Source organism: Peromyscus californicus, unplaced genomic scaffold (genome assembly GCF_007827085.1).
Source record: "Peromyscus californicus insignis strain IS unplaced genomic scaffold, ASM782708v3 Scaffold_9__1_contigs__length_137607984, whole genome shotgun sequence".
Taxonomy (NCBI): Eukaryota; Metazoa; Chordata; class Mammalia; order Rodentia; family Cricetidae; genus Peromyscus; species Peromyscus californicus.
This window is the reverse complement of record NW_026294617.1, coordinates 107,478,409-107,494,855: the sequence shown is the minus strand read 5'-3', so window position 1 is coordinate 107,494,855 and position 16,447 is coordinate 107,478,409. Positions and strand designations below refer to the sequence as shown.

At 43.0% G+C, this 16,447-nt stretch overlaps 1 protein-coding gene across 1 annotated transcript in view; it reads right to left on the bottom strand.

The window, feature by feature from the left end:
- Window positions 1-9,705, bottom strand: part of Col25a1 (collagen type XXV alpha 1 chain) — a 410,812-nt gene extending 401,107 nt beyond the window's left edge. Inside the window, exons 1-2 of the mRNA XM_052730008.1 lie at window positions 8,294-9,705; window positions 7,226-7,295 (exon numbers count right to left, since the gene is read on the bottom strand). Of these exons, the coding sequence (XP_052585968.1) occupies window positions 7,226-7,295; window positions 8,294-8,590 (367 nt within the window). The 5' untranslated portion in view covers window positions 8,591-9,705. The remainder of the gene's footprint in view (window positions 1-7,225; window positions 7,296-8,293) is intronic.
- Between the last annotated feature and the right edge of the window lie 6,742 nt (window positions 9,706-16,447).

The following is a 16,447-nucleotide window of genomic DNA, read 5'->3' as shown; positions in this document are numbered from 1 at the left end:
CAGGGGTTAAGAACGTTGACTTCTCTTGCTGAGACCCAGAGTTTAATTCCCAGCATCTACATTAGGCAGCTCATGCCACCTGTAACTCCAGCTCCAGGAGATATGACACTATCTTCTGGCCTCTGTGGACAGTCACATGTATGTGAATGCACATGTGCGCGCACACGAGCACGAGCGCACACACGCACATACACACATGCATGCATGTACATACACACACTCATGAATGAATAAATCTTTTAAAAAGTGGTCAGCACATTTAATTTGTTTTACATGTATTATTTTTTGTGTATGTGTACATGTGTATGAGCATGTGTGTTATGTAAAGATGAGTCCAAAACAGGTTGTAGAATCTGACCTAAATGTTGTAAAGAAAGGCAGACGTTCTTATAATCTAGGACACTGGAACTCTTAAAAATCTAAATTATTAGTAATCAAATGAGCACAATGTTAGCATTTCTAACAACTAATGCCACTATCTACTAACCATGCCCTTATAGGGAAAAAAAAAGACTATTTGATGATAAGACTAAGGAAAGAAATACAGGGCAAAATAGGAATGCTTCAATTCTCACGCGTTCGACTGAGGCTGAGGTAGACACTCCAGAGACAGCGACATCAGCAGCTTGACAGCAATCCTCGATTGTTCTGGAGTCTATGAAATTTGAAGCTAAAATCCCCATTGGACAAATTCAATTCAATTTAGTTCATTTTTTTTTCTAAATATTGGAATACCAGCCCAAAGATCATAGCTGTAAACCTACCTACTAACAGCCAAACTCTGCCTGAAATAAATGTGAAATTGGGGCTAGCAACACAGCTCAGTTAATAGGGTGCTTTCTAACACACATCACACAAAACCAAATACAATGGTGCACACCTGTGGTCATAGCATTTGGGCTGTAGAGACAGAAGGATCAAAAATACAGGGTCATCTCCTACTACATTTTGATTTGAAGGATAGCCTAAACTACATAAGACTTTGTGTAAATAAAGGAAAAATATGCTCATTTGAAGTATCTCGAATGTAGTAAGATACTGCAATCTTCAAATCTCACAGAAATTCCTTGCTTCCTCCTGTTTTTTGTGGCAAACAGAAATCAAGAAATGGATGTCAATGGACAATGGATGTAACTGGGAAAGGAAAAGGCAGAATGGGCTGGGGGGAGAGGGCGTGTCCTGCTATTTAACTCAGTTCCTCCCCCTTGTGGTCACAAAGAGGAGGTGCTTGCCACTTGGTGCCACTTCCTCAAGGGATTCTATCATCCAGTGACCTACAGAACAGTCATTTGAAGGGATTAGGACACCAACAGGAATATAGGACACCAATGAAAAGCGCTCACTTCTGCCTTGTTACAGAGTTTCCACTTAACTTCAGCATCCCACTCTTAGCATTGACTCCTTTATAAAGTCAAATTTTAAGCAGGTTTTTTTTTTTTTTTTTTCTGTGTAGAATTGCAGAACAAATCCCAAAAGATACCAATAAATATCCATGTCTGGAAATCAGGCATCTGGGCAAACCACAGTCTGTTTTAAACACAAATTGGGGGGAGGGGCAAAAAGTGTTAAATATTATGGTACGTAAAACAACAGCCCGAAATTTCACCCATATTGGCAAACCAAGGCGGGGTGGGGATGCTTCTGTGTTTAGACCAGACTGACTCACACCTTGTTTTCACATTCTCAGCTTCCATCAAACTACCAAGTAATGTTTATAAAGGCAGAGGAGGGAACTAAAACACTTTTTCGTGATCATTCTTGGATGGCTTCCACTCAAGATAACAGGCTGATGCTACTTGGCTAAGTGTCTAGTGGGAATGCCCCTGTGGCAGGAAATGCCCCCCAGCTGCAGAGTCATCCTGATTCTGGCATGTTTCTTTGCCTGCCCCCCTCTACCTAATCCTGATGCTGATCAAACATTCCTTCTTCATTCCCAGACCTAACTAACCCTGCCAGTCAGACTCGACCTTCCTCAACGCCGTGGGGTTGATTCCGCACAATGACAATGCAATCACCCTCCTTTCCACAACACCGTGGGGTTGATTCCACACAGTGACAAAGTCTGTCCATTGGAAGCAGAGTAGGTTATCCCAGCCCTAAGAGAGGACTTGTTCCTACACATTCTTGCTAGAATGAGCAAGAGTGAACTGAGCTCCATGAAGAATTGACACCTTTCTCTCTGATAACTCCCAGCTCATCAAAACACGGACTTACTAAGAAAAAGAATACAAAGAAATAGCCTCTTAATTTACAGACAAGAGCGGCAAACAGGAAGTTAAACCCAAGAGCACTGCTTCAAGAGGCAATTTCTCCTTGGTCCTTTGACTGGGGCATTTTGCCAGCTGTCACTACTAGACCAACTGAAAGTGCCACACCCAAATTGTTGTTCTCATTAGAACCAAAACAATTTAACATGAATGCCTGGAGGTACTAGCATGTCACACTGTGTTGTTTAGTCTTACAAGAGAAGAATGTCTGTCATTCCCATTAAATAATATTTAAGCATTTGCATTCATGGTCTACAAACTGCTTCTGATGCTCCTTTATATAACTAAGATCTAAACACTATGACTCTCTTACTTGATGGACTCCATTTATGGTGCAGCCTCTTTAAAAGGAGGATATAGTCCAAGTGAAATATGAGTAAGAAATAGTTTTCTATACTTTATATAAGAAAGGCAATCTAAGGTTCTTCTGAAACCATGGGAAACGATGTCCTTCAGCCAGACCCCTGTGCCTGTGTCACAGTTAAGAATGTGAGGTTCCTCAATTTCCTTACACATACTCTTCCTTCATATATAATCATTTCCGTAGAGGGGGAAGGTATTCAGGGGCCTCAGAAAATAATGGTCTAACCTCTTCTGTTTGGCTGCCTGGCTCCCACCATTCTCTATCAGCTTCTACATAGAGGATCTTCTGCAAACATGCCTGATTTATACATAGTTTTACGTAAGGCACCAAGAGAGACCCCAAGGCAAAATTCTATCCACAGAATGAGCCAACTTATTCTCTCATGTGAAGGTCAAGCTTTATAGAGGCCAGGCCCCAAACACCAGCTGGATCTCCCAGGCCCCGCTACTGCTAAGGCAAGGGCTCTGCTAAACAGAGCTTTGATGTATAAGTTTTTTTGTTCGTTATTCTGGAGTCTCTCCAAAGCAAAACTTTTCTAAAATAAAGGTTCTCCTGAGTTCACAAGTCAATGTGAGCTGTCAGGAGGCAAAAACGATCTAAACCTAGACTGCAGTGGATGGCAGCCCAAATAAAGATTTATTACAAACCTTAAGATGGGTGAAATATAAATTATACCTCAGTAAAGCTACTAAAAATAAGTCTGAAATGAGTCAGACAGGTAAGCTGTCTATAAATATCTGATATTGAAACTACAAAGATACTTTTGACTATTCATGCTCAAGTAAGCCCAGGCCTTGTGTTCTTTAGTCACACTTCACCTAAAATGTCCAAAGTTCTCCCTGTAATGTTGATAAAAATAACTTAAGAGACTAATGTAAATATCTGTAAAAAAAAAAAAAAAAGTTACCAGTACAGCAACAAGAGAAACTCTAGTATGATTACCTATGTGTGTGATTTACATACATATCTGCTCAATTAACCATAGTTTTAGTCAAGGCTCATCATTAATTAAACACTGGGTTCTGAGAAGATATCTCAAAGATTCTTTTCCTACCTATACCATGTAACTCTGTCCACTAGAGTTAAATAGCAAGAAAAATTAACAGGTTTAAGAGTCTGGCTCAGTAGTGTAGCTTAGTGGTGAAGTGTTTGCAGAGTATCGAGGAGGCAAAAAGATAAAAGATAGCAACTACAACTTAACACACAACTCACTAAAAATCAAACAGATTACAAAAACCATCACCCTGTGAGAAAGCCTTTTCTGGGATTGTGTATGTGTGTGCATGTGTGTGTGCATGTGTGCATGCATGTGTGTGTGTTTGTTTTCAGATGAGGAAATGGAACACACTTGGTTCTTTAGTTCAACAAAGGTCACACATTATCAGTAGCAGATCCAGATTCCAGTCCAGAGGCATTCTGCTCTAAATGCTCATTCTTGACTCCTCATCAAGAATGGACTTCCGGTTCCCTCAGATGCCAACATGAATCCTCACCTTGACTTTAGTACATTAACTATTTTCTTCCTCATCTATAAAAGTAGATCACTTGGAGTTAATTCTCCGAGTTGTTATGAAAATTAGAGAGTACATTTCTTAGATTAAGAAACTATTCAATAAATACCTCATCCTTCTCCCAAGATACCCCTTCCCGTGACTAAAACAAAAGCAAACAAACTATAAATGTTATTATTTCCTTACACCCTACCTGGACCAACCCGTCAGGAACCATGTTCTATCAAAAGCACTGAGAGTGAACACAAACAACACAGCATAACTTTTTTGCTATCAGCCTTTGGCTCTGTTAGTGAGACTGTCAACAAGAGTGTCAACTTCAAGGGGTGGGCATCTGTCCACAGGAACTGAGCTGAGGTCACAGACTTGTCTAGCTCTGTCCTGCAAACAGATGTCTTTGTGACAATTCTTAGTCACTGTAGACCACAGCTAGAGCCAACCCAGGTGGGAAGTGCTGTATCCTCTTCTAATCCTTGGCTGGCCTACTCATTCCCTAAGACAATATCTCACTGACAATATTTCAAAATCCTTCTCTCCAGGATATAACATCTTTATTTTTAGAATGCCTGATTATTATCCAAGCAGAAGGGAGTGTTTCCAGAACAGTGATTATTTGGTTCCATGCACTGGAAGGTGCGTACACCTTTCAAGAGTTGCTGCTCAAGAAGCCAGGTAAAAACTGATGTGATGTGGGGCTCTAGTGGTGACGAGGAGGTAAAGCAGCTGTTACATAGAGCCAACCAAAAAAAAGAAAGAAAAACGCCAAGGAAATCCCATTTACATTGTCATGTTATACTGAAAAACACTCCAGTGTTCCAGTGTTATCTTCCGAGATAACATAAGTCCAACTTTAAATATGGTAGCTTTCTTCCAGATCAAGTGATAATTAAGTTACATTAAACATCATGAGCAGTGACATCTTCACAGAAAATAGAATTCAGAGCAGTAGAGGTTACTTTTCAACTTTTTACCCAATTCAATAAGAATCCAATGAATGAAATACTGCTTTAAATACAGTTAACAAAACATTACATACCAAAAGTACTGGACTCTGAAGGGTATGGTCAGTGACTCTCAGTACCAGGTGTCTTAGAATTTAAATAGTCCCAAACGTGTTGAGGTGATTATGTGTTTAATCCTCTGCTGGAAATGTAACGTCCTTAAATATCTGACTTCTGAGGTCTGTCCCAACTCAAAACAACTAAGAACAAAAGCTACATGTTCAAATGCTAACTCCTTCTTTGATCTCCTAACAAAAGAGGTAACTTAAATTGTCAAATATTCACATATAACATATAAAATTTCCCCTGTGTATTGTGGGGTTAGACCTAGGGTCTCACACATGCTAGGCTAGTGTTCTAAAACTGAGCTACACCAAGATCTCCAAACATCTTTCTTTAACCTACTGATGTTAAGGCTGTCTTACAAGTTGTAGCCCTGGCATGCACTGAACTCATACTCCTCCTGCCTCAACCTTCTGCATAACTGGAATAAGAGGTCTTTACCATCAATCCAAAGCAGTGTCTTCCTAATCGAAAGGCTTTATTTGAAAAAAGTATGGTTGCAGTATGGTGAACAATGTAATCGGATATATAATTGCTGTGCTTAGGGTCAATGAGATGGCTCAGTGGGGAAAGGCCCTTGTCACCAAGCCCGATGACCTGGCTTTGATCCTTGGGATCCACTTGGTGGCATTACAAAGCTAAGTCCTGCAGGTTGCCCTCTGACTTCCACACAAGTGCCACTGCACACACATGGCCATAGGCGTGTGCATGCGGGCATGGACACACACACTAAATGTAATTTTTAAAAAGTTTCCTTTAAATGTGTATGCTCTACAACCTGGTGTCCATATTTTAAGCTGATGTGTAAAAGATGGCAGCTGTGTTGACCATATCAAAAATAAATCAGGATATTAAGAAAATACAAGAACTAGCCTTTCCATATACAGTCATGTACTACTTAACAGGGAGAATTGTGTTGTTAGACAATTTCATACACTGCACTTCATAAACTGAAATGACTATAATATCAATAAATGATGTAATCTTATAAGACCTCTATCCTACACAGCACAGTGTGATCTGACCAAATGGAACTATGCAACACCTAACTACATAAATAAGTATCATGTTCTTGAACATGAAATAAAATGTAAAAGAATCACTTTGCATGTCTGATAAAAGAAACTAAATGTTTATAAATGCATTACAGTGTTTATCTGAAAAAGCATTAACACTCATGGGGTTTGATGACCATCATCCAAGATCTTTTAAATTGTTAAATCTACAGATAAAAACTGAGTCTCAGAGATCTGTGAAAGGAGTTACAATTACCCTGGCTGGATGGGGTGTGGGGGTGCTACTCATTGATGTCTCTCTTCCCCATTCTCTTAGCTAATGCCATTAACATGGTTCCCTAAAACTGCCCACAAATACAGTAAATAGATAAGAGCCCATCCTGAGAGGTCATTGAGAATGCAATAGTTTGGAATGGGAGTTCAAGATAAAGAACAGCCTTCATGTGGTCTTCTGCTGTGAGACAGGAGAGAGAGTCTCTTTGATAGGACAGAATACAAGCCAGTGAGGGAGCAGAGGTGATTTACACATGGAGTCATACGCCAGAGGCAGGCAACAAACCTGCACTGTCGGAGCATTAGACACCAGGGAATTCAGACCCTAAGAGTTCAACAGTCATTTTCACACACATGGTGCACACACAAAAAACTGACATTATTTAATAAGATCATGGAAGACTTTGGATCTGTGACTCTAAGAACTCTATCTTTGTATATCATCTTGCCCATATTATCCATGGTGACCATCTCTAGCTTCCTCACTTTCCCATAGCAGACCTTAGGATCCTGCATAAAATAATACTTAGCATTTTTTTTTGCCATCTTTTGGACTGAGGCATGTTGGTTTTATTAAAGCAGGCTGGGCCTGCATTCTTTCTTTACTATTATTACAGGTAGACTTGACAGCACAAGACCGTGTGTGTGTGTGTGTGTGTGTGTGTGTGTGTGTGTGTGTGTGTGTGTGTTCTGCTGTGGAGGAAGCATTGCTAAATGAGGTCTATTTTACCTGCTGGGCAGTTGCACTCTGAAGATGCCTCTCTTGCGATTCTTATTTTAGCCATATGTTCATAGGATTTCTGTAGGAAAAAGCAGAGGTATATTAACACAATCATCAGTAGCACTGAAGAGAAATGGACTCTCAGGGACTCTCTGGCTACATGCCTGCTTTACCAGCATTCGATAGCTTGTATAAGGAATATTTACATAGGTACTTGGACTCTAGTCAAAAAGTAACAGAATCCAAGTCCTAAAATAAGACAATGACCACTGACGTGGTAGCAGGATTGCAGGGTTTGGCTAATACCTTTCTCAGGTCTTCAATTCCCACCACCCTCTCCTCCAGCCCAAGCATAGACAGTCAGTGCAAAAGCCTGGCAGTGATACACTGCAGGTCTGAAAACATGGTGGCCAATAGTATGCATGGGAATATCAACTGCTAAACAGCCTCTCTATTGGAAGTAAAGCCCCTAACTTGAGTTGAAACCAACCTTGATTGAAGATGATGTGATTCCTTTCAACTCTCAACTTCAATGGCTCTACATTCATCAATACCTGCACAGCATCCTTTGCCAAATATCAAACTTTTTTTGACGTATTTGAACATGAAAAGATTCGAAGGGTGAAACTTATGACTTTGAATCTATATAGAATTGTTTTTTTTAATGATTACCTTTGGTATATTAATAACACTTATTTTTCTAACCTTTACCTGGGAAAGAGATAGGAGATCTTATGTCTATAATGAATATTCTCCGTAGAACTGAGAGATCACAAGAGACTCCAGAAAACTAAAAAAAATGAAGTGTTCCTCCCCACACTCCCACTATCCAGAACTCCCTTCCCTCTTTTAGACATTCATATATGGTTAGCATGCAAGCACTATGGAAGAGTAAGGGAGGATTTCAGCTACAGACTCGGTATCAGTCAATACCCAAGGTACTTAACACACACACCATACTCGGCACCCACAGTCAAGCCGACTCTGTAGACAGTAAGGGTTGAAACTAGCCCTGCATACAGGACTCACACCTGTGCAAAATACTACCCACGTGCAAAATACCCCAGCCTTTCACACCTGTGCCAAGAGACGCTCCACTTTCTCCTGAACCATAGCCTTCAGCTCATCGAGGGTGTCAGGCAGCGGACGAAAGGAAGGGGTTCCTTTAGCAGATTCAAGAGCAGCAATCCTCGCTTGGAGGTCGTTGGTTTTCACCCCAAGATACAAGCAAGAAACCACAGCCACCACTGACAGGAGGGTCGCCAGGGCCGCGCACGAGGCCATGGTGCCGGCACAACGCTGTCCCAAGGGGCGCGGATCTTCTGATCCAGGCTCTCGTCCCCCTCCTTTCCCTGCAAGCTTCTTCACCAACATCGTGGCGGGGTCGCCGGCCTCCCTTACGCCTTCAGCCCCTCTACCTCCTCCAATTATCTTAAAAGGAGAGGAAGGGCCGGTGCCTCCAAAGTTCAGTCCCCGCGGCTGCACAACTAGTTGGTGGAGTCGGAGCCCCCCCCCCCCCCCCCCCCCGCTCGGAGGTGGACCTGAGCTTGGCTCGGCGTCCGGATCAGCAGCAGGCGTGGACCATCCTCCTGATTCTTTCTCCCCTTCCAGCTGAGAGTGAAAAGCCCCCTCTGGCCGGGGGCTGTGTGGCGCCGGGGGGGTCACAGCTGAAATCAAGCCCACCAGGGCAGCTTTTCTGACCCCTCAAGATCCGACACCTCCTTAGTGGTCCCCCCCCCGCGCGGAGGCGCAGGGTCCGCCGGCCCCTCTCCCTGCTCCGACCTGTTGCGTCTGTCTGCCTAGCTCTACCTATTCCGGGGCTTTTCACACGCCGACCTGTCTCCCACCTGGATCCGTTCAAGGCCAACAGGAAAAAGAAATGCAGAGAGACGCGGCGAGAGCGCGGCCCCCGAGGGGTGGCCAGAGGGATAGAGGAGAGGGGAGAACCCAATGACCCAAGCAGCAATCGCGAGCCGCGAGGCCCCAGAAGTAGCTCCGCAGCCGCCCGTGTGCGAGCCTTAAATACCCCGGGATGCTCGCGTGTGAGACCGTGCGCGCGCGCCTCCAGCACGGCCCGCCCCCTCCCGCAGGAGCCTCCTTATTAGCATAATGTATTCACCTTCGCCCAGCCCGCCCGGACCCACGAGAGGGCGGGAGCGCGGGTGGGAGCGGAGCGGGAGGTCCCTATTAGCATAATATATGCAAATAGCTTCAGCAGCCGCCGTGATTGGAGAGGAGCTTGGAGACCCTTCCCCGCCCGCCACAGTGTAACTTCAGCGTCCCCTAAGGCCACCTCTCCGGCCTCAGCCAGAGGCCGAATCGAGGTCTGCTGCGCCGAGTGACTTACACCGGCTTAGCCCAGCGCCCCCTCTTTATTTGGGTTTAAAAATGGAGGAATGGCCTCCAGAAGGGAAGAACGGGAGCAGAACGCTCCAGCCCTCCAGATCCTCACTCAGAAGCAGCCGCAGGAGCTCCTCCACCTAGCCTTCGTGCGATGTTTTCCCTCCTCCCTCAGTTCTTTCCCACATGCCCAGAGGCAAAGTGTCTGGCTGACGTCTGCAGGGTACCTTCCCCACTTCCCTTCCTTCCCACGCCTTGCAGCAGATTCTCCAAGCGACAGGGGAAGTTTTCTCGCCCCTCCCCCGTTTCCTCTTGTCTTGATGCTGTTTCCCCGCAGCTCTGGGTTCCTACTCTGTACTAGGGTGCTAATGTGTTTTCCTGATTCCCTGTTTTGTGGGATTGAAAGGGGGAGTGCTTGAGGCACACATTTCTCGGGATTTAAGAAAGAGCTAAAGAATGAAGTCAATTTTTCCTCTTCCTTGACTCTCAGCTTGGTATTCCTTCTGGATCAAATTACAAAGTCTCTAATGGGATTTTTTTCCCCCTAAATTGATAACAAGTAGCACTTTTGCATCCAATTGACTTTGGCGAAACAATAACTTGAACTCTTCCTCCAAAAGACCTTCCTTATTGCCTTAAGAAACTATTCGTGGTTTTCTTACCCTCCTTAATGTAACCACGCTAACCTCAAGTAGTTGCTCACTACTGTAATCAATGAACAAAATGCTGCACTGAGCAGCTCCTTCTCATGTGTGCCAAGAGAGACCCAGGATAAAGAGAGAGGACAGAGAAGAAAGACTGTTCTAGACATGACAGGGAGGCTGCACCTATAAAATCTCAACAAGTGGTCGCCTAAACAAGACCTCAAGACCTGAACAACAATACCAGTCAACATGCCAACCTGGTTGGTGGAGCTTGCACAAGGTCCCATGCCTAGAGGAAGAGCTACCAGCAATAACTGCTGCTGGAGAAGAATTAGTTTTCTTCAGGGACCAGCCTCAAGTGGTCATCTCCAAATACATATACATACATATGAGAAACACTAAATGGACTCAGTAGTGTGTGTGTGTGTGTGTGTGTGTGTGTGTGTGTGCGCGCGCGCGCGTGTATTGGGAATTGATCCAAGCTAAGTCTGCTCTCTACCACTGAGTTATACCTCCAGCCAAAATTTTGAGCATGTCAGTTCTTTCCATAGTCCTATTAACCCCCTTGCTCATTTTTTTTGTTTGGTGGGTGGTGGCAGTGGTGATCCTCTCAATGCTTGATACATTTAGCCAGTCCTCTCAAGGTTTGCTCACTCCTTGAGTCCCTGTATTATGCTATCTTTTTTCCTAACTATACTCTCTCCAGTAAAATTCCTAATTACTGTATTTTAGCTGCAGACCAATAAATGTATACACCAAATCCAAGCCTCCTGATCCTCGGAATCATACAGCCCACCATTTGACAGTCATATCTCACTAGCAGTTACAACATAACCTACATTATTCCTCCAAACTCTGCTCACTCCCCGTTTCCCTTCTGAGTAGGAGCTGCCCTGACTTCTCACCCTCCTTTCAATGCTTCCCTGAATTCCTCCAATGCATCCTGTGATCTTCAGATTGTAGACCTCGATGTCTGAGACATCCCCACCAATACCTGCCATCTCACCAGACTTATTGCTCATGCTATCCCTCTGCATGCCAGTTTCTAGAAATATGCAAAGAGAATAAGGATCTTTCAGTTCAGACAAGCACAAAAACCACTTTCCATTCGGATGCCAACAGTAGAGCACACAGTTCAAGTGCATGATGTCGTGTTCTGTGGAAGCTGGCCGCGAGAGGGTCCTTCAGCATCTCCTGTAAGCTCTTAGAATGATCAGATCTCAGTGGAGAGATGGAGTTGGAATTCTGTGGATTTGAGACCTTTATCCAGAGGATTAGATTTGCTTTATGTCTTTGGTGGGTATGATAGCTCAGAAATGTGCCAGCCGTTAGCACTAAGATTTCAAGACCCAGAAGATTCTCTGCATCAAGCTCAAAGAATGCATGGATCAACAAGGCTCTGTGGTCTGAACTCACTTTGTTCTATAGAGTTGACAGAGCATCATTACTTTGACTTTTACATAGAGAAAGAAACAAGAAAAGGTTAAAATAGCTCTAAAAATTCTATGGTTCTGTGGACTCCAATTTGCCTATGGCTCGCATCAGTAGCAGTAAAAGGCAAACAGCTGGTTGATGATCAGGGCTATGATGGAAAGAATAACACTGTGCACATGAAAACAGAGAGAGAGAGAGAGACAGAGAGACAGAGAGAGAGAGAAACAGAGAGAGAGAGAGAGAGAGAGAGAGAGAGAGAGAGAGAGGCATGCCCCAAGCTCCAAAACCTGTAAGTGGCAAAACATCTGTAAGTGAAGTGAAGGATCTTAAGATGGGAAGATTTTCCATGTAACCACAAGGGTCCTTACAAAACAGGCACAGGATTTCAGAGAAGAGAGATGTCGACCGGAACAGGGGTTCTGGGTGCAAATGCTGTCTCTGAAGATGGAAGAGGAGCTAAAGCCTCTATTCCAGAAGCAGGGAGAAGGAGTAGAGTGGGTTCTCCCCTAGACCATCCAAAGGAAAGCAGCCCTCTGAGCCAACACCTGGAATTGAGAAATTCTGACCACTGGAACGGTAATCACTCTTTGTTCTCTTTTAACGTGCTAAGTTTGTAGTTATATGTTCCGATGCCAAAATAACAATAATCAAAATCACAAGGAAACAGTCTTTCTCTGTACAGACAGCATCAGACGTTGCCCTGGAACCACCCTCAGGCCTAAAAGTCTAACAAGCCATGTAATGCTGAGTCCCTGCACCCCAAGGATTTGTACGTTGTCTGTACGTTGGTGTATTGCCTAGGAAAGAATTGAGAGCATATCTTCTCTCCTGTCATGCAGAATCAGGATGCCCTCTACAGAAACATATTAAGCCGAGAAGGGTGTGTTCTGTTTTCTTGATGCCTCCTCATGGCACAACTCAAAGACAGTCAGCCAGCCAGCTGTGCTGACACTTTCCTCCTTGCTCCTCTCGACAGAGCCGTCTGACCCAGAACTCGTCTCGCTGCGGGAATAATTGATACCAATCTTCAGGTCATCAAGTATGAGGGACCAATGAGACTTCTGACCGACGGGCATGGCAAGAAGATAAAGTGAAAAGGGGAGTGACGGGGCACAAAAGCCACAAAATGGAAGAAACGGTTGAATGGACAGTGAGTCACTTGATAATTTAAAAAGGTGGGATCTGTTCCTAATGCCTCAAGAAACTGATTGGTAGTGGATATAACGTGTAAATGTAAGAAATTTACACATATTCTAAATTTGGATCGTTCATGTGTAATGTGTATTGTGTGTTTAGAAAGATTATTGACATATGAGAGTTGCTTGGATAATCACATTATATTTTTTTCATGTGGGTATTAATTACATTTAAAAAAAAAAAGACTTCGGTTTGGGTTAAAAATACCTTTCAATGTCATTAACTTTTGAGACTAAGTTTCTAGAACCTTGGCTTTAGCCACGGTTCCCAGCAAATTTATCCAACAGGAGCACACATACCCGCAGAGATTTCTGCCTTTCTTTGTACACCCGCACCACCTGTTGTAACCTCTAAGTGTCTTAATAAAGAAAATGATGGAATAAACTGTGCATGGCATCACGTGCCATTTTTAAAAGCTGCATGTGCTCACAGAGTCGTCTCCTAGGAAGGCAGTTTCACAAAGAGAATGGGGAAGCTGGAGAGAGTTAAGAGGACTGGAGCTTACAAGATACTGTCTCTCTCTAGCCAGGCAAATTTCAATAAATCACAAACAAATTATAAATATCTTTCAGAGCAGACGAGCAGAAAAGAAGTATTTGGCTCCGAGTGACAGCTGATAAATTCCCTTTCAGGCAGATCAAGGAACTGATCCCATTTGCACAAGCCCGGTTAAGCAAGGGGCTTACAGCTGTATGAATCCAATAATCTGGACGGCGCATACCCTCTCAGCTCCCTGGCCTCTGCAGCCAGTGTTCAGATTGTTGTTCTGTTATATTTGGAGGGGTAAGTGAATTTTCTTCTCAAAGTTTAAATAACCAAGTGTTAAACCTACCTAATGGATTTTTCTCCAAAATTCACCCTGATTGAAGCAAGGGGACATGTTTTGTCAAACTTACCAGGTCAACCTTTTCGTGTGATGCTGTGCATACAGACATGTTCGTGTCATTGAGGCAGCCCAGAAACCAAGGACATTTCCCAGTTTTGCCACTTAACAGTTGGGAGGCTTGGAATAAATGACTTTGCTTTTTTTTTGTACTTCAGTTTTCTCCACCTATAAAATAAAGATGATAATTAACTAACCATTAGGACATTTTGCTAAGAAAAAATGGGACTGTGTGTAAAGGCATAACACTGCCTGGTAGGTACTAAGTGCAGTAGACACTTCAGTTCTTATTGATGCTACCATTGTTATTACCTTAAGAGTGCCAGTTTCCTCACCATAGATACTGAAAGGCAAGAGCAATACCCACTCTTACACTGAGTTTTCATCCATATACCATGATTTTAGTCTTACTTTAGTTCAAAAGAACAGAGTGGCCTCAGAGCCACCTTCCTCCACTTGTTGGGTTGTTTGAGAAATTCCCTCTGCCAAACAATGCTTTGTGTCTCTTATATCAATGTTTATTTGCTGCACCTAGTCTACAACTTCATATCAATAAAAGCATGCATTATATGTTCTAATATGTCTGGCATCTTTTGCTCGACATGGTTTGGGGATTTATCCATCGTATTATGTAGTATAGCATTTTCGTTTCAATTGTTATTTTTACAGCTTTTCTGTTAACTTTCAGTAAACACTTGGATTATTTCTAATATTTTGCTATGTGATTATTCTGAGTATTCATTCATATACCTTTTTATTGTGTGTATTTTTGAAGTATAAATAATCATTTTGTTTATAAATGAAAAATTCACTATGACTGTCTGCAAAGGTCAAGCTGGGAATTTAGCTCTTTCAGGCAATAAAATATTTTACAGCGCATAGAGAACAACACAGTCTGCTACTGCTCGGGGTCAGAAATTAAGCCAGAGAGCAGGCCGTTCACTTAGCCCTCCAAATATAACAGAACAACGGCAGAGAGAGGGCTCTGCGGAGCAAGGGAAGAAAAGAAGACGGTTTTCCATTAATTACCCTGGATACTCACACAGGAAGAAAACGAAATTGAATCCTTTCTTCAAAGGATGGATTAATATTAAGCAGGGAAAGTTTATAAACATAAACATAAATGATAATCATATAAAAACATCTAGAAGGAAAATATCTTTGTGATCTTGCTTAAGGCAGGGTTTCCTAAACAAGACACATGAACAGCTAGCCACAGAGGGAATGACTGATAAACTAAAATAAATTTAATTTAAAGCTCCTACTTTTAGGTTTATTTTGAGGTGGGGGATCGAGACAGGGTTTCTCTGCATAGCCTTGGCTGTCCTGGAACTCACTCTGTAGACCAGGCTGGCCTTGAACTCAGAGATCTGCTGCCTCTGCCTTCTGAGTGCTGGCATTAAAGGGTATATCACTACCACCTGGCTAGTTTTTGTTTAGTTTTTTTGTTTTGTTTGTTTGGTTGGTTGGTTGGTTGGTTGGTTGGTTGGTTTTTCGAGACAAAGTTTCTCTGTGTCGTTTTGGTGCCTGTCCTGGATCTCGCTCTGTAAACCAGATTGGCCTCGAACTCACAGAGATCCGACTGCCTCTGCCTCCCAAGTACAGGGATAAAGGCGTGGGCCACCTCCGCCCGGCTCTTGCTAGTTTTTTTAAAGACTAAAATGAGTGAAAAGGTAGTTGACAGAATTGAGGAAAGATATTTGCAAAATGTAGAAGTTAAAAAACAACGACAAAAAAACCCTGTCATCTAGAATCTGTAAAAAAAATAAATTAATTAATTAAAATAAAACATTCCTGAGAGAGAGAATGAACAAACCAAAAACAGGAAGCTGGGCCACAGGAACAACATGGGAAACTGGAATTCTCATCCATGTTGGATGTGAGTTTGCAGAAGCACTTTAGAAAACTATCCAACACAACCTGTAAAAAACAAACACGCAAAGCATTGTGGGAGGTGTTTGGAAGGACTAGTCAAAATCTGAGAGCCTAGAAAAGTCTGGTAAACAGATGCTCAGTGGTCTTAAGTCAAGGCTTTAGGTGAGGGGTGGTAAGGAAGATGTCACTATGGAGAGGTGGACATTGTAACTCTGCAGTCCGTAGTAACAAAGAAAGTAAACAAGACCTAAGGTTTTCATCCAGCGTGCCGAAGGTACCAGTACAACCAATACTGGCTGTGTACAGTAGATATAAAAGGAAGTCAAATACATAAAAGAATGCCTGTTACGGAGAAGGAAGCTAAGAATTGCTAGGATTAAAGTTCCTGGGTCCTACAGGATTCCCAGGTTCCCAGATCCTACAACAAACAGTAACCATAAGAAACGACTTTTGAAGCTGGACATGGGGACACATGGCTGAGGTCTAAGCTACTCCAGAGGCTGAGGTAGGAAGACCACAACTTTGAGGCTAGCCTGGACAGCTTGGTGAGTTCATGACTTAAAATGAAAGAAGGAAAACACAAAAAAAAAAAAAAGACTTATGAACAAAATCAAATCAGAACCCTTCCAAAAACAAAACAAAGCAATCTGAGAAAATGGGGTTGGGAGGGGGGTGGGGCCTTTCCTAAGACCTGAGAAAAGTCTTCCATGATGCCTCAGAAAACAGCACAGAACTCCCAGGAAGCTTACCTACTGTCCCTCAGTCCACTCAGTGGCAGCCCAAGGCAGAGCAGCTTACCTCAGGAAAGCAGATGCCAATAAGACATATGTGAGGCCGATAACTTCCCAAGAAAACTCT